The sequence below is a fragment of the Gavia stellata genome, chromosome 8 (assembly GCF_030936135.1).
Source record: "Gavia stellata isolate bGavSte3 chromosome 8, bGavSte3.hap2, whole genome shotgun sequence".
Taxonomy (NCBI): domain Eukaryota; kingdom Metazoa; phylum Chordata; class Aves; order Gaviiformes; family Gaviidae; genus Gavia; species Gavia stellata.
Window position 1 is genome coordinate 2,911,034 of NC_082601.1, and position 18,685 is coordinate 2,929,718.

Here is an 18,685-nt window from a genome sequence, read left to right on the forward strand (position 1 = left end):
GCACCCCTCCCCTGATATTTTTAATTCAGCATTTAAATAGTTGCATTAGTATGCAGAGCACTTTTCACATATGCAAGTAGGGAGGTTTTTGCCTCAAAGAACTCATGATCTAAACTAAATCACAATATTGAAAAAATGACAAAAAAGCCACCTGAAAACAATACAGAGTCTTAAGCTAGCTACAAAGCTTTCTCCCCTCCCCTTTCCACCACTGTCAAGATTTATGAGAAGGCAAGACACAGAGGGTGATTGTCTGTGCTAGGCAAATGAAGAAGACTGAACATGAAGATAAAGATGACGAGGTTGTTCAGCATAGTGCCTGTGGAAGGCTGTTCTGGACTCGGAATTAGAAAATTGATAAGGATAGCTTCATTAGAAAAGCTAGAAAGACGTAACATATGAGACGTCATGGATTTGGGAGATATGGTATGATGGCTGAAGTGTTTGAAGTAGATGCGGAAAAAGGCAAATACAAAGATGAAAGAGGAGCTAAGATGATCCTTCCTACAAATACACTTCAGGCCAGATGGGGACAAATGTGTCATGTTCCAGGTGACATTAAAAAAAAAGATGGCGATTTGAACCCAGGTTATGGAGCTGCGAAGATGTGGAAGATGATTTTTGATATAAAAAGAACACCAGTAAAATTCTGCAGTCAAAATCACGTGCAGGAAGTCTACACATAAGCAGGGACGTGGCTTTGGAATCAGTACCCTAGCTGAGCCTCACTGACATTGTGTATACATTCAACATACATTCTGTGGGCTGCAATCTATTCAGCAGAACCCATATAGTTGGTACGGCTCAATACCAAACACAAACTATCTTTGTATTGCCAGTTTTTCTTGGCGCAACAAAGACTTGCCCACAAACCCAGCCTGGAGCACCGCAGATGGTGAGTAAAGTAAGTGGAGTAAAACCATGAGCCCGTCTCTTCGCCGTGGAGCACTGGAGAGTCCTCCTGCGCAGGGCTTCCAGCCGACTCGTACCGCCGAGCTGCTCCGTCGCCGCACAAAGGAGAATGCTTTCAATGCGGACGGATGCGTTTGCATTTATAACTTCTGCAGTTAATTAATTTTATGTAGCAGCAAGGTCATGAATTAATAGGTATTTCAGAGCTCAGCCCATGGAATTACCTTAGCACAAATTGAGTTCTTAATGGAAAAGTTTATTTCAAATAAAAGTTGGCTTTGTAAGCAAACCTCGCCCCAGATCCCGAAATGTAGAACCAGGGAGAAAAGGGAGCTCACCAAAGGGCAGTGAGGGGAAAACACCGTTGGTCCACTGGAGAAGGGGTTTAGTCTTATTTTGTCAAACAGTTCTTTGAGGAAACTACGTATCGCCCTCGCAGGACCGGTTCTGTTAGCAGAAGGGGCATTTACACTCCCCCTTCTCACCCACTTCCAGGGACCCCCCGGGCCCAGCGGCCTTCCGGGGGCCGAGCAGCTCCCCCGGCATGTCCCCCAGGAACGACACCCCCTCTTTTACTCATTTTCCACTTCACTGTGCTCCCCGGCCCCAGAGAGCCCCAGCCGAGGGCGGGGGGGTGGGTGTGTGTAACGGCAGCCCGGTTTCCGTGACGTGACTGACTCCTGGCGCACCCACCGGGTACTGCACGGCCGGCGACAGGCGAGCCGCTGCCGCTGCTGTCACCACGACCCCGAGGAGCCCCCGCAGAGGCACCCGTGGGCGACCTTCGCCGCGCCAAGACGAGGAGAAACACCAGCTTCGGCTGCGGCGGCCCGGCCGCCCCCGCCCCACAGCCCGCCGCCACACGCCGCCCAACAGCCCCGGCCCCCGCCGCTCCCGTAGGGACGAGCCGCCGCCGCTCCCCTCCGGGCCTTCCCACCGCGCCGTCCTCGGCCCCAAGCAATCAACCGCCGAACGACTTGCCCCGCCTGTCTGCCTGCCCCCTCGACACGCTAATCGAGGTGTCGGCCGATCGGCTCGCTCGGCTTGGCGACGGGCGGGGCGGACGCCCGTCGCGCGGGTGCGCCGGGGGTACGGCGGCCGGCGCCATTTTGCAGGAAGAGGTGAGAGGTGCGGCGGTTCCGCTGTCTCCGGTGCTCCCTCGGGGGCGGCTTCGCTGTGTCCCTCTCCCCTCCCGTCGCCTGCCGCTGCCTGGCGGTGGCAGCTTCGGCCGCGGGCGGCCGGGCCTGTAACGAGCGGGCAGCGCCGTGGTGCCTTGTGGGGCCGTTGTCGGGGAAACGGAGGGCGGTCGTGAGGGGTGATCGGCCCCGCCGGTCCGGTTCCGCCGGGCGGGGTGAGGGGCGGGCAGGAGGTGAGGCCGCTCCGAGGCCGGGAGGTGCGCCGGCAGCCCCGGTCCGGCCGGGGCGCGGCCTGCCCGGGCGGTGCCTCGGAGGCCAGTGCGTTCGCTTCTCTTCCAGGGGCAGCCGGGCCTGTTGGCGAGAGGGAGCCCACCGTCTGCGATGGCCAATGTGAGTAACGCAGATCCCCGCCTCCCGGGCGTTAGCGCCGTGGCGGCCCCCTTCTCCGCCGGCTCGGGGTACGGGGGTGGCTGTAAACCCGCCCCTGTGCCCCGTCCCGATGAGAAGGCAAACCGACGCCGTCGAAGAAGCGCACTTCTGCGTGTTATGCGGGACGCTTGCATTTTATTTCCCCTTTAAAGCTGCCTTTAAGTCATCGTGCTTACGGGGGAGTCATTGATAAAAACCTCAGCTGTAGCAAGATACATTTTTATTAGAAGGCAGTGGTATCGTCATCCTTCCATCTAAGTTTCGGAAGCCAATTTCTGTGGATCTTGTGTGAATAATCGAATTGAGAATTAAGTAGGATCTGTTTTGGTTTTCTTTTTAATGTCATGAGCTAAAGTGAAACACTCAGGTTCACCAGGGTCCTTTCAGGCTGAAGAATGAGACACGCTTTATTGATTTAGTCTTGCCATGAAGACATGAATAATTTATTGATTTTAGTGGTATTTTTTCACTTGTGTAATGCTAGTTATGTAAATATTTGCATAAGTGAGCACAGTCAACATATCAACGTATCGGTAATTAACGCTGACATCTCCATGTTAAGTGATCCTGATTATAAGAAAAAAATGCTCTTTTCTTGTAATTACGTGTTAGCTGTAACTGTTTACATCTCTTTTATCTGTAATATAATCATTATGAAAAATTAATTTCAACAGTGCTTTTACATAGTAGAGGAAAAACGTTCAAGTGGAATCAGCAGACTTTTGTTGTTGTTACAGGAACCTTTTAGACCTAGCGGTGGTTTAGAACTAGACAGCTTAAGGCCTTAACCATAAATACTCAATTTAAGTCAAAAAATCAAATGTGCCTTTATGCATTTGCGTCTTCATGATGCTGGTAGAACTTATTAGACATTGTATGTTTATGCAGAGGTGGTATGTAAGAAACTGATATTGACTTAGGTCCTGATACTTTGAATAGAGTGTTTCTCTTAAACATACAAATAGTACCGTTTTCTTACTTCTTTTGAAGTAACCTTTTTGCATACATACTTAGTGTACATGTGCGTAAACTTATAGAATCAAGAATACAGCACTTAAGGAAAATCCCTTTATGTCAGTTTCTCGAAAGAATTTCTTTCCCTCACCTGGAAAATAAAGTCTTACGAAAGCGCACATGCTATGGCAGGTGGGATTTGTCTTTTCCAGTAATGCATCCTTTTGTGCAACTGTAGTCAAGAGTATTAGTAGTTTTGTGCTAGAGTTAAGTAGTCTTTAACTTTTTTAAAATTACACTTCTCTCTGTCTTGAGTGTATGATTGGTTATTTGTCTGTTATGTGTGTGTAAATGCATCATGAAAGTTATCAATCTATTTTTAAAGTATGAAAAATAGATCAGATGTTTCAGTTTAATCACATCACGTGGATATTTCTTGTTTAAGAAAAGCAAACCAAAACACAAAAACCACAAAAAAACCCTGGTAATAGTTGCTCATATTACTACAGAAGATACTGTCATTGGGCCTCGGAGTTAATCCTCGTGGTGAGGAGCCATCAGCTCTTCGGAGCCCTGTTGTTGAGACCGTTTGCATGCTCAGGGAGACAACATTGCATAATTTTCTGCTTACTGTATGACTGAATCAGTTTCTGATAGGATCATCTGCAGCAACTGAAAGTTATGTTGACAGTACAGCTTCTGTGTCAGGAAGCAGATTTTCTGGTGTGTTCCAAGACCACGGAATTTGTAAAGGTTTTATGGCTTATTGGCATTTTGACCACCATACTGATCTTCTTGCAGTAATACTTGTTTGCAAATATGTGAATGTACTGAGTTTGCAAATCTGAATGACACTGGCTGCACTAACTTAAGTTTTGCACATGTTCAATGTTTACGGATTTTGAGAGCAAAAGAAAGAAGCTGAAATTACCGTACCTACCTGTTTTGATATGCGTATCTCCCTGCATAGTTCAGAGCTGTTGGTATGTGTCTTTTGCTGATTAAGAAATGTGTGTAAGCACACATGTATGCGTGCTTCTAGATGAAAGCTACAAGATGTATCTGGAATGATACTATCTTGTGTGTCCCTCCAGTCTTTCAAGAAGTAGGAGTATAGGCTGGCTAACATTTGTGCTAGTCTTCAAGGCAAACGTCTTGGATATCAGCGTTTACTTAATTAACAGTATTTCTAGGCATTTCTGATAATCAATCCTGTGACTGAATTGTTACAATCATGGAAACAATGACATGCATGGATATAATCGTGGGAACAATCCTCATCCATAACTTAGTTTAGTTTGTGGGGTTTCAGTGGTGCTATGTAAACTTTTCAGGGTTTTTTCGTCACATGAGGAGGCCTTTCAGTAAGTGTTTTCGAGGCTTTTCCTTTACTTAGAATACTATTACTGGTAAAATAGAAAAGTAATAATAAAATCCTTTCAAAACTTGATTTTACAGAAATACAGTTGATCGTAATTAAAATTGTAATTTAATTATCGAGTGAGGATTTCTCTTGTGATCGACAAAGCTGTACTTAAACTAGTATTTTTGCTAGCAGTATGTAATACTTATTTTGTTTTTGTCTTCTCAGGTGCTCTGTAACAGAGCAAGATTGGTCACCTACCTACCAGGGTTTTATTCCTTAGTCAAAAGAGTTGTAAATCCCAAGGCTTTTTCTACAGCAGGTTCCTCTGGCTCAGATGAGCCTCATGTTGCTGCTACACCTCCTGATTTATGTAAGAAAAAGCAAATTCATTTTCTTTGAATTCGTGTGCTGTCAGAACTTTGCACCCCATATAAATTGGGGAATTCTGAAGTGTGCTTTTTATGTCAGGGCCCTGACTCGTGCATTGTGGTTGCTTTGGTTATATATGATTGTGATCAAATACAGATATTTGTATGGAGAGCTTTTTTTTCTTCTCTTTTTTTTTTCCCCCCTCCTTTTTTTTTAGATGTGATGGCTAAAGCAAGGCCTTGACTTTTGCAGGTCCAAGAACTGTATGGCCAGATGAAGTAATGGGTCCATTTGGTCCTCAGGACCAGAGATTCCAGCTGCCTGGTAATATTGGTTTTGACTGTCACCTGAATGGCACTGCTTCTCAGAAGAAAAGCCAAGTTTCAAAAAGTCTGCCTGATATATTAGCAGAGCCTTCAGCAAGTGAAAGGCATGAATTTGTAATGGCACAATACATAAATGAATTTCAGGTAAGAACAGGCTGCTTCTATGTGAAACTGATATTTCTTGTCTAAGAGAAAAATAACTAATGTCTCTTCCTCCTGAAAAAAAGATATTGTTGATTTTCTAGATGGTTTTGAAAGATGAACTTCAAGTGGGGTGAGCGAGAGATTACATAGAACCTAGCTGAAGTTTCTTCTTTTAGGAGGAAGAAATATCAGGATGTGGGGTTTTTTTGACTAAGCAGTGCTTTTTTACAAGGAGCTTGATAATTGCTAGCGTGATTGCAATGTTTTGACAAATGTGTATTACTGCTCACTGCTGGCTCAACTTTCCAGGCTCTCTGAGTTTGTGACATGCTCAGACTTTGGAAGTCAACTAGCAAATCTCCATTGTAAAAACACTGTATAGTGGTTTTTTGTAAATGTAGCATTGTATTCCAAAGTGTTCAGAAAACATAAGCTTCTAGTGAGCTCCACAGATTCTGTTTTCAGCTTGTGTGGATCATACTTTCCGTTAAAAGCCCAACAGAAAATTCTAGTTTAGTTCATTTAGTGCAAACCAGGTGCATTGAATGCATGTCTGCTTTCTAGCAAGGTTACTTGTATAATAAAATGCCTGCTGCAGCTGTTGCGGTCTGAAATGGAAGGGAGAAACTGGTAAGAGCAGAGGCAGGTTTTGCAACTGGTATTCAGAAAGTCAGCAAGAGTCAGCTCTGCTTCATACCGGTGGTGTTTAGGAATCCATGAACAGCGTTTAGCTAACAAAAGTGCTAAGCTACTCATCCTAAGAGAGGACCCAAATTTGAGTAATAGGATCAGCTGAATACAGGAACCTCTCCTAGGTTGCTGCAGCAAGCAGGAGGAAAGTTCAGTGCTGCTGAAGCTCGTGCATCAGTCCTTGAATCAGTCAGAGAAATGGCCAACTTCTCTGACCTCTGTGTACCCGAGATTGATGTGTTAGTTTCATCTGAGCGGAGTAAATGGGCCTACCAGCCTATCAATACCAGAAAGTGATAGTGATCTTTGGAAAAGGGCCGTAATCTCTTGACGATAGCATGCCTGCTAAGCGTATGTACTGTGCAGGTGGCGTTTAGCCGGCTAGAATGGGAGTAGTAGACAAGAAATCACAATGAACTACCATTCTAGTCAAAGAAGCATTCTATAGTTAGGAAGAAAAGAAGTTTACCAGCATAACTGTGTGGTTTGTCAGGCTTAAAAGTGCCAACTGATCTGTCCCAATGACTTTGCAATCATAATGCAAAATGTATGTGGAAACATATGTGTGGAAACATATGTATGGAAACTGCAGTTAATGTCTGTTGTTTGTCTATTGTTGTGTTTATTTTTTTGCTGGGGTTTTATTGCTGTTCTCAAACGTTAATTTCTAGAACAAAAATGCTAGCCGCACTGTGTTTTCAATGTAACAGTTTTCTCTAGGGAGAACTTTCAGATACAAACAGGTGTTAGGTAGGACTTAATATACTCAAGGTTGTAATTTCAGTCTTAGAGAAACTTACCGAAATTCCTTGTAAATGATGGCATAGATAGAGCTAGAAAAACTGTATTAAGGCATTCTACGTGTATTACATTACAGTTGCTATTCCAAAGGAGGCAGCTGTTGCTACTAGCTTCTTAAGGGCATTTTAAGCTTAAAATGCCATATATCTAATGTACAGGTGCTCCATTTGTAACATACCCACAAGAATCTGGGGTTTTTTTCGTTTTTTTTTTCCTTCTGGAAACTGTAGAACTAAAAAACTGTTAAGAATAAAAATGCTATTATTGGAAAACTGTTCTGCTTTTCAAGCTACAACAGCTAAAAATACTGATAGTTCTGAGCTCTAGAACTATTGTGTAACTTTACCTGAGCCAGAATAAAACTTTATTTTAATGTGTGTGTGTCTGAAATCTATGAATTGCTGTTGTATTGAATACTTGAGGCCACTGTTGCAGAAGGATGTTTTTCAAAAATTTCTGTATTGGTAAGGCTTTGAGATAATATGGTTACAATAACACAAAAAGCTTAAAATTTCTGTATAGGTTTAAGCAATGGGTTATACCTGTATCTGTTCCACTTTTAATATTTGAGAAACTGATTTTAAGTCTCACTGCAAATGATCTTTCTGTGAAACTGCTTGTGTGTATCAGTGGACATTTAGTCACAAAAACATAGTCTGGTGTACAGTTATTCCTGTTATATATTAATGAATGGGAAAGTTACAATTTTCATTTTTCTCAGGGTGCTGATGTTCCACAGAAACAGCAAATAAATAACGCTGAAACTTACTTTGAAAATGCAAAGGTAGAATGTGCAGTACAAGCTTGTCCTGAACTGTTACGAAAAGGTATATTTTAACTTTTTTTTGATAGCTAAGAAATTATAACTTTTTAAAATGTAAAAATATGTAAGTAAACGCTCTGATGTAACTGATGCCATGGAATGTGTAACAGAAAAGGGTAATCCAGGGTTAATATTTTACAAAAGAAAAATACATGCTGTAAAATGAAAACTGAAACTTTGCTGTTGACAATACTTTGTATCTCATGTAAAATTCAGTGCCATTTAAATTCACGATCAGCTGGGGCAGGGAATAACTTTCGGCTGCTTCTTTAGTGTCATATAGATTCTGGAGCTAATTCATTATCCAAAAGCCAGTTTGTGACAAAATCAAGTCTTTTGGCACTGCTGCTTAGTAAAATAGCAAATTGAAATTATGAAACTACTTGAAAGCATTGGGCTTGTATCTTTCTTTAATTTGCTGAAGGAGGAAATGGTTGAAATTAAATTGGAATAAAACTTTCTAATTTTAAAAGTGATATACTGAAAGAGAGAAGAGATGAAATCTGGCTGAAATGTTGGCCTAGATGCTGAAGAGAGCAGGCTTTTCAGAGAGTAAGAAAGAATGAACCTTTGGACTTTTAATTCTGGAAAGTGCTTTTTCCCTCCCACACTGAAAACAAGGCTCCGTGAAGCCTCATCGTGATTTCGGTGCTTCACGCGCATTTCTGTTTGTAGTCCAATAGATGATGTAGAGAGAATCACGATGGGTTTGGGCCTTTTCTGCCCCAGGGGAAGAACTGTCACAACTCATGCTGATAGCATGCTACTGATGCTGAATCTGCTGTCCTGTCCTAGGAAGTAGATCTGAGACGTTTCTACTGAAAGATTTGATGTAAAAATCAGTGTGCATCATGTAATGTGGCTTAGCCAGAAAATAAGGATCTTCATACCTTATGTGTGTGGCCCACTATGGTGGCGTTCAATTAAAAATATTAAAATATTACTATACTTGGAGTTAATGACTTTGCAAAGAAAGGCACTTGTTTGCACATTCTGAAATGTGCAGAGTAGTGGCACTTTTATCACTTGCAATTAAATAGGAGGTCTTGAAATAGCAAGCTCCACTCCCTAAGCTGCTTTTAAGAGGACCTTAACCAAGGTGCTTTAGTTTCCACAAAACCAACATCAGCATTTCAAACCAGCATGCTGTTTGCTGGATCTCACGTGAAAAACACACACGTATTTTGGATTTAAATGAAAGGAAGGCTCTAAAGTAGGGTCAATAATTTGTCTAAAACTGAAAATCATAAGTAAAATGTAAGAATAAGCCATAACATGCCAGTTTCACTTTTTTTAGACTTTGAGTCGATGTTCCCAGAAGTAAATGCCAGCCGTTTAACGGTATTAACTGTCACCCAGAAGACTAAAAACGATATGACTGTATGGAGTCAAGAAGTAGAGGATGAGAGAGAAATGCTGTTAGAAAATGTAAGTAGCTGACAGTAGCATCAGCTGATTTTTGTTTGTAGATGAATCTTCTATGAACTATGTGTATATTTCGGTCCATTTCTAGCTCTGGTACTTATAGTTTTTAAAGCATTTTTGAGCTAATCCTGTGTTCTCTTACTGATAAAATGGAGATAACTTTTTCCCAACTTTGCAGCTTTGTGACTACTCTCCATGAAATGTGTCACAGAACTGAATAAATTCTTTATAGTGGGGTGAGTCAAAAGTATGCTAAAATGTTTTAAAATGCTACAGTAAATTAATAAAGATACTTGATTGTTGTCCTGTTGCAGTTAAAGGGTAGCAACTATTTTCTCATCTTATTTCAGCTTTAGTAAAATGTATTTTGTAGGCTTTCACTGCTCTCTTTGTTTTTCTGTGATGTAATTGAGATTCCAGTACAGAGAAAAAGTGGTGCTCTGGTTTTTTTTTTCCATTCTGACAAGGGATACGCTTAATGCTTTTAGCGTGGGTATCAGTTATATTTACTACATCTCAACCATCCTCATGAACTTTGTCTTCTCGTTCTGTTGCCACTAGAGGTCTCGCTGAAAATCGCTTTATTTCACATTCTTCATATTTTTTTGTGTGTACACTCCAGCAGGTGTCAGTGTTCACCACTACTGGCATTCTCTTAGCACCTCAGACTACAATGTTTCTATATTATTTGCTATAATTTCTCTAAAACTAGTAAAAATCATCCCGTGGGATTTTTATCTGCATAGTGATGGTCATATTTATGTTTGAAAATAGTCTGGTAACGTCCTTTTCAGTCCTGTAAATTGCAAATGTTGCCTGTATTAAAGCAGCGTAAGGGTTACTACAAAAAAGAGGAAGAAGCAGTCTGAAGGATCAACATAAAGATTACACACAAATTAAAATTCTCTTCATTTTAGTGTGTTCTTCTCTTTGAATTATTTATGGTCTGTTGGTCTTTGGCGTTGTAATCTGCTCTAATTATATGTTAATTGGCATCTTTCTTCCTTGTGCACCTCCCTGTCAAGTCTAATATAGTCATTGTAGGGGTGTTAGGATGTTGGATGTAACCTCCTGGCCTAAAGGTTACTAACAGCAAATTCACAAGAAAATGGTCTGTTTGTTTGCTTCATAGATGGTTAGAAGTAACCTTAAAAATACTAATTTAATGTGAGAGCCTTGTGCTAAAGTAATGAGGCTTATGTACAGCCAAATCTAAATGTTTACAGTAGCAAATCTCAAGTGTTTATTAACCGCACTCTTAAGTGATTGCTGAGGGGTTGTTACAGCACTGGATCAAAAGATGTACTGTATCAGAAATGTAATGCCTAAAATGCTGTCTTCAGATGGCTTATTTATATTTGTGACTTAATTTACAGTTGAAACATAGAGCCATCAAACCTCAAAATACAGAACAGATTACTGTAAAGGATAAACTTCCCTTATTTCGGATCATTAAGGGCCTGAAGCTGAGTAACTATAGTAATGTTTCTATAAATTTGAAACCTTGAGCTGCTAAGGGCACTAATTACAAAGAACAATCCAATTTTTATAACTGAAAGTAAATAAAATATTTATTCTGAAGTTAGAAATATTTATTTTTTATTAGATTAGGGAATTTCTTTCACCTTTTGAGGAAGCTATGTGAATTCTGTTTGTGCTTTACTCTCGCTCAGTGTATTCAGCTTTTTGGAGTTTTGCACTTGGACATGTTTTTCCCAGAGTGCATGGATGGTTTTAGAACCGTCACAGATCTTGATTTTTGTGGGGTTGTTTTTTTTTTTTTTCCCCTCACTCACCTTTCCAGGTTCCTTCAGAAGTTTTCTATGGGCCCCTGCTGGCCCTCATAACATGGGTTGAAAACTGCTGGTCTAAGTGATTAAAAGTACATAACTGACGTCTCCTGTTCTTGCTGATTTATCTGTGGAAAAAATGTGCTGTGTAATCTGTAGGTCCTGTAATTATTTTGTGCCCTGTGCCATGATGTCAGAATACAGGAGTACAGCTTTAAATCTACCTGGTTGAATTTTCTTCTGTATCTGACAAACAGATAACTGCAACTCAACACCTAAGATTAAAAAAAAAAAAAAAGGGCAATAAAAGGCTTATTTTCTCAGATTAGCTGATGTGAAAAGTTTGCCACAAAAAAAAAGTAGATTCTTTAAGCTGTCTCTTGAGGGATGTTTTTGATGACGTGTTACACAACAGGGAGCTTCTTGGCATGTTGCTTAATTGAAAATACTATTTTCAGGGGCATCAGCTGCGGTCCTCCAGTGTAATTGAAACATGACCTACAACTTTGATTGTCAAATAGTGGGGGAGTTTGAAATCATCGTTCATCCTGACCACTAATTCATTACAACAAGAGAATTGGTGTAGATTGGTATAAAAGTCAAGTGCTTATAGAACTGTTTGCTATCGTGATGCAAAACTAAAACGTTCTTTAAAATCATGTGCAGTTAAACTTTTGTAGTGCAGGAAGGACCACATAATACTGTCCTGTGGGCTGAGATAAGACCATACAGCAAAACTATGTTTTTCCTATATTTATAAAAATATATTTAATGCTACATTTAGTGTCAAATTTGTGGAGTTTAGGTGAGATCTATAAACTTGTGGAAATAACACAGAAATACCTGAAGTAATGGTTGACTTCTTAAAAAGGATAACAGGTAGGATTGCAATCTGCATGAATAATCAAAGCAATTACATTATTCCTTGGACGAGCTGTTAATCCATTACTGACTGGCACAAGGAACACTTTTAAATCTCATATGATTGGAGTAGCCTAATGTATGCCATTAATTCTAATCCTTTTAGTACATTAATATTTTTATTGAAAGTATGCTGAATTTCTGATTTATTAGTAGAGGCCAAAAGAAATCTGTGCTTGTTCATTTTCAGAATATTTTATATGTTCTGATGTGTATATATGTGTACCAAAAATCTCATTCGATACCCTTCTTTCCCTTTGCTTTCTTTAAGTTCATTAATGGTGCCAAGGAAATTTGCTATGCAATTTGTTCTGAAGGCTATTGGGCTGACTTCATTGATCCGTCCTCGGGACTGGCAGTAAGTTATGTGCTGTGTGGAATGCGCGATGGACACTGCTACATCCTAACTAGCAGTGGTATTTATATTCTATATGGGTTAAATCCAACTTTTTCATACGGCCCCAAAGCTGTTACCATAGGATAATTCCTTTCATAAATTAAGATAGGATAGTAACCCTGAGCCAGTTCCCATACTGTGTCTGCTGTCATTGCTGTTGGCGGTTTGGAGAACATTATTCAGCAATGAAGTTGAACTTTGGATAACTGTAGAAGTTTTATGCCCAAAAGCTCTTAGTCCCTGCAAAATAGGCTGGCTATGCTCTCCCAAGGTAACTTGGTAGTCCTGACACCTATCTGTGTAGATGGGGGGTTTTAAAAAGTCTCTTTGCACAAGTTAATGATATCTTTGTTACCCAGAAAAAAATGAATAGCTTGTTCCTATTAAACAGCGTTGGCATTCATTATCAGATTATACCAGTCCTCTGGAGAAGCTGACAGTTTCTTACCAAGACATCTGTGAAACATAGAGAGTCTTAAAACTTACAAGAGATAATTGAGAAAGCTTCTATCAAAGCATGAGCGCATGTGTGTTTTTGAGAACTGTTAAAACCATATCATAGTTGAACATAATCATGGCAAAGCTCAGTTTAGTGGGTTTTTATTTAAAAACACTGTGAAAGGTGATGATTTATTGTGTCAACAGAGGCAAACAGGTTTAACAGGGGATGTTTATAAGGTGAACTGGCAGTTGAAGGTGTCTATAGTGCTCAAAAGCTTCTTAGAATTTCCATGCATTTAAGAAGTAGTTGTGGATTGATGAAAGCAGGGTTCTGTCTTTGGGCTCCAATTCGGCAGTAACATCCTTACCGATAACCTGTCCGTCAGGAGTAGGCTTTTGGTCAGAAGCTTCCTACTGAGAGAAAGCAACTGAAATACCCGTTTCCAATTTACACACGTTTTTGCTCTTCAAAGCATTTTTCTTCATAGGGGGCTCACTGAAAAGGTGTGTGTCTTATTTTTGCTTTTTCACAGAAGGGTTCTATCCTTAACGCCTGTGGGAGTAGCAGAACCTTTCCAAAGCACTTGAGGTTTTTTGTATATGTGATTGATTAGACATTCAAACACACTGATAGGCCTTCATCACTCTGTCAGTGACGAAGGGAAATCTTTAAATATGGGGTACCAGTGTAACCAGAGGTGGTCTGCTTAGTTTCCTGTGTAGATTTCATGAATAAAACCGTACATAAAATTTCCTCCCAACAGATGTAACTGGTACTTCGGGGCTTAGGCTTTGTTTTAAAAAGAGGTAGTTCTGACACTTTAAATGTTCTTGGAAATGTTGATGTGAAAAATTCTCTTTTTTTTCCACCTAGTTTTTTGGACCTTACACAAACAACACTCTGTTTGAAACAGATGAACGCTACCGCCACTTGGGATTTTCCATCGATGATCTTGGCTGCTGCAAAGTTATTCGTCATAACATCTGGGGTACTCATGTGGTTGTAGGAAGTATTTTCACTAATGCTGAACCTGACAGCCCTATCATGAGAAAACTGAGTGGAAACTAACAGTCACCGGGGTTTCACAAGTTCTTACGACCTTTGCATTCTTTTACTTGATGATTCTCTCTAAGCATTGTCAGGAAATGCCACACTTTAAGGTATTCTTAGATAATAGTTAGCTGTTATTTATTTTAGTCTTTGTGAATATGTGTTCACCACATGTGACTTAGGATATAAATTGACAATACTCAAACAGATACCTGTATGTGCCACATGAATTTTTAAGCTGTGAGTTTCCTTCATCTTGAATGAGTTTAAACATACATGTATGTAGCTATCTGCATATCCTTTTTGAAGCTATCTTAAAAGCTACACTTAACCATTTTGTCGTGCAGTGTCTGACAAATCTCTGCTCTAGGTATTAAAAATCCTGTTGCCACTGAAGTTTCTAAGAATCTTGCTACTTATTGGAATAAGTAAGTGGCAAAAAAGTGAAATAAGTAATAAAATTGTTCTTCCAGAATATAGAACTTAATAAAGACTGCAAAAGTGAATGCTGGGCTACTCACTCATTCACTGTTCTAAAATGAGAATGAGGTAAGCTTTCAATGGTCTCTAACTACAAGTAATATTTCAGTAGGGAAGTGTTCATTTGATTGCTACATCCGAGGACTCCGTAAAAAGTCTTAAATTACTCTAGAATCAGTCATCTCTTAATGTTTTTTTTTGGCTTCATGTTGCTTGGGATTTTATTTTCTCAGTGTTGGCTCAATGTATTTAATTAGTTTATATATGTAAATGTAATTTAAAGTTGCTTTTGTAACTTTCTTAGGTCATTAAATACATTGCGGGGGGGAAGATAAGGCGGTGGTGCTTGGATATCATCATTGTTTTCCTGTGCTTTGGTGCAATTTAGACTTGTCTCTCTGGAATTTTGAAGTGCCTGCACAAGGAGCAATTATGATCAATTATTGCAATTATGATCAATTATAAAAATATTTCCACAGGAAGGTTTCAGTAAATTAGTCAGTCTCTTCAGGCATCATAAAAACAATCAGGTCAATTGAGTTACTGGAGGAAGAATAGTGAAAATTCAAGGCATCTGAAATTCCAAAGCTGTGTCAGGTGCCTCGCTACAGAGGCTAACTAACAAACTAGATTTTAATCTCATCGCAGTCAGTTATCGGGGCCATTTGTTAATACACCACTGCAGTAGCTGTGCCAGTTCATGCAACAATGGGAATCCTTCGGTCTTCACTCTGTCAAAATGTAGTGCAACTTTTGTCTGGGTAATGGCTGCACAAGATGATGATCTGCGAGGTTTAGCTTCCTTTCAGGTAGCTAGGGATTTTAATCATTGTGTCTTTTTTCCAATGTTAACTAACAATTATGGATTTAAAACTTGTTCTAGGTTCGTATGCTACTTCTATTCCCTACTCAGGGTCTAAGCCAGTTATCACCAAAGTCTTTTTATTGGCTTTAATGGGTTTAGAACCAGATCCTTTACCAAGTGCCTGTATCTGTCCTTGTGAATGATTGCTGCAAGCCCATAGCTCTGCTGGAGGTGGAAGTGAGGAGGACTTTCCACTGGAGAAGTGAGTGCTGTCTACTCTAAATTCACTCACTAAGCCAGCAATTCAGAGGTTATCTTGCTCACCTACCATCATTGTCATCACTGTTGACTGTAGCCTGTGCACATTCCAAGGTTGAAGCGTATGGCCACGGAGGCAGGATTTGTTTATTGCTTTGTCGTGGAATTTGTGCTGTATTTCCAGAGCCCAAGTTCTTGACCTCCTCTCTGCTGTCCAAGAAAGCTGTATTACTTCAAAGTCTTCTACTGATATTTTTTTCTCATTCTCATCAAGAGGATCAAAAAAGCTTGAGAAGCTGCAATGTGTCTTGTCTGTTTGCAAAATACAATTATTTTGCAGAACACAAATTAGCTCATTTGATAAAAGAGGATTAGTGTCTCACTGGACAGTTGAGTACATCTGTGGAGAACTTTGTTGGACAAATACTAGAAAAATAAATTCTGTGAAATGTTTCACATAAATTTTAACTACCTTGAAGACTCTCGATGCTATCTTTTCTTCAGGTGACTTTGCTGTACTTGCCTTTCTGTTTTAGAAAGGGTGGGAGCTGTCAGGCAGCTATCCAAGTTAAGCTTGGGACACTAGCTTTTGAGTTCATATCCTTTAAAGTTTTGTCCTGGAAAGGGCTTTTTTAGAGGCTTTTCAAATGGCTTCAACCCGAGGCAAAAATCTCGCTGAAGATAGTGGGAGTTTTGCCTTTACTTCACTAATACTAATGTTTTATGCCAGAATTCGAGGGGAGATAAGATTTCCAGATATTTTTCTAAATAAAATTTTCTCACATGTATTGATTCTCAAAAGAGGCTAGAACTGTTCCAGTTCCCTCACATCAGAAGAGCTATACTGTGTATTAACTTGCCACTATGAAATAAAAGTTCTTGAATACAGCGTAACTGTACTTCTGATAATAAAAAACAAAACAACTTTCAGTGTTACAAAATGAATTTCTTTCTAGGGTGAAGAAAGAAACACACCAGAAGAGTTATTGTATGTAAGGTCACATCTGCCTCCTTAGCTACCGTTACTGTTTGGAGGGAAGTACTATTTCTCTTACCTCAGAGAGGCTATTAATTTCTAAATGTTATTAATTCATTACCAAGTATACCAGAATTTATTTTTGTGCAATAAATTCCATTAAAACTTATTTAAAGTGGTGATGCTGAGCATCATGAGAGCGGTGCTATCTTTGTGTAGTTACATTTGCAAGCACGTTAGTATACCCGGAGAATATGCTTAAAATGATGCAAGTTTAGAAGTTGGTTGTGGTAGTCAAAAGGCTAAAGAAATGTTATAGGTGAAATGTTTGTCACTTAAGTGCCCTAAGATATGAGGAACTGAGCTAAATCCAGAGGATTCCTAGTAAAGGTGAGGAGAAAAATGATGGAGTTATCTTTTTCTCTCCTAAAATACCTTAGTACTAATCTTACATGAGCTGTTATCCTGGTGAAGTTCTACACCACCATAGTCTCCTAAATAGCTGGTGGCATCACTGCTAAGGACAGTAGTGGTGACAGGATTTTAAATTTAAATTGCAAAAATAAATGTGAAACTGGGCTTAAAAGTTTTATAGGGATAAATATGTAGAACAAGATACTGAGAGGAAGGGCCAGTTCACAGCTGGAAGGGTGGTTTTGTCCTGTGGAAGATGAAAGCCCTCGCTGCATGTCTGAGCTCAGAGAAGTAGGAAGATGTTGGCTGAATCAGTACAGGTAAATACTTAAATTATCATGAGGTCTTCAGTGCAGTGATTGGGATCTTTCCACCTGAAGACTCCTACAGTTTAGACTCAGTGGTTGCTTTTACTCAGACTCTGGTAGAACTGTCGAAGTAGCAAGTACCAAAAAAGTTTCCCTTTTCAGTGCTGTGAATGTTGATGTTGGAGCTGTGCTACGGTTAAGAGCTAATGGTAAGAGTTGGGCTGTTACCTAAAGAGCACTAGGTGACTGTGGTGGGTAGGACAGAAGTACAGTAATTTAACAGATCGAGGGTTGTGTATGGAGGAGTCTATTCCAAATCCTCTACTCAACCCCTTTGGTTCAGTTCAGTGAATTCATGGATTTATTCGTGACATCCTCGTGTAACAGCGTGGGGTTTAGAACTTGGCTTTATATTCAGCTGGGCTCAACTTGGGAGAGGGCAAATAAACTAGTCTGAGTCACTGAGTTAAAAATTAACGCGATACAGTCTGTCATGTGGAGGCAGTAAAAATACTGTTAGTGATGTAGAGCTGAAATGTAATAGCAAAATAATTGTATTACTTGCCTCATGTGCCTTTTAAAGCCTCTTTTTATTAAGAGTTGCTTTTTTTTTTTTTACTCGGCAGCCTCAAAATTGTCATTCAAACTAATCTTCACTGTGCATGCATTTATAGAGAACAGGAAAAATAAGCCAGGTAATGAAACAGCTCTAATTTACAAGAGCATAAACATGAAGAACTCTGTTCTCCTTCCGCTAGCAGCCACCTGGCTGGAAGAAAGCTCTCAAAATAATCCAGAGGGTCACAGGTATCTCTTGGGGGAGAGGGCCCCTTTGACTGCCGTCTAGGCTGCAGGCTTGTTGCCCGCCCTTGCTAATTGCAGTGTCATTCAACAAGAGATACTCTGGTTCATAAACCCGCAGGAAAGCACGGCTGTAACTTTAGACAGCTCTGGGCAGCTGATCCAGAAAGGTGAGGCCACAGGACGTGAGCTACTTTGTCAGGGTAACATACATAAAACTTGGTCTGTGAGCTTGTCTTAACTCTAATAAAAGCTTCTGCCTGGTCAGGCTAAACTAATTGTAGAAATCTGGATATATAGTGGAAAAACATGGATTTGGAAGAACTTGGTGCACGGAGCATGTGTTGATGCTGTTGCTCAAATAATTTGAAACAAGTACGGCATGGCAATACGATTTGTGTGATCCAAGACATCAGAGCACGCTTGCTATGCTCTTGTTTACCCTCCGCTGCATCCTTAGACCGCAGCAGAGCAGCTTTCCATGCAGTTTGCCTGCTGGACTGGAAGAAGTGTGAAAGCTGCTGATTCAAAACACATGGAATAGATTTTCACGGATGCATGGTCTAAAATGTCTCTTATAGATAAGGAGGTTATTGTTACTATGTTGTATTAAGAGACACACAGCATGTATTTCTGAAATCATGTACTTGGAGGTAACTTACTAAACC

The 18,685-nt window shown here is 40.2% G+C and overlaps 1 protein-coding gene across 1 annotated transcript; it reads left to right on the forward strand.

Annotated features, from left to right (window-relative positions):
* Window positions 1-2,001: 2,001 nt before the first annotated feature.
* On the forward strand, window positions 2,002-16,448 carry MMADHC (metabolism of cobalamin associated D). Its single transcript, XM_059820319.1, has 8 exons — window positions 2,002-2,033; window positions 2,388-2,438; window positions 5,023-5,167; window positions 5,419-5,636; window positions 7,849-7,954; window positions 9,248-9,378; window positions 12,358-12,444; window positions 13,799-16,448. Exons 2-8 carry the CDS (start codon window positions 2,430-2,432, stop codon window positions 13,991-13,993), a joined length of 891 nt encoding a protein of 296 aa, XP_059676302.1. The 5' UTR covers window positions 2,002-2,033; window positions 2,388-2,429; the 3' UTR covers window positions 13,994-16,448.
* The last annotated feature ends 2,237 nt before the right edge of the window (window positions 16,449-18,685 follow it).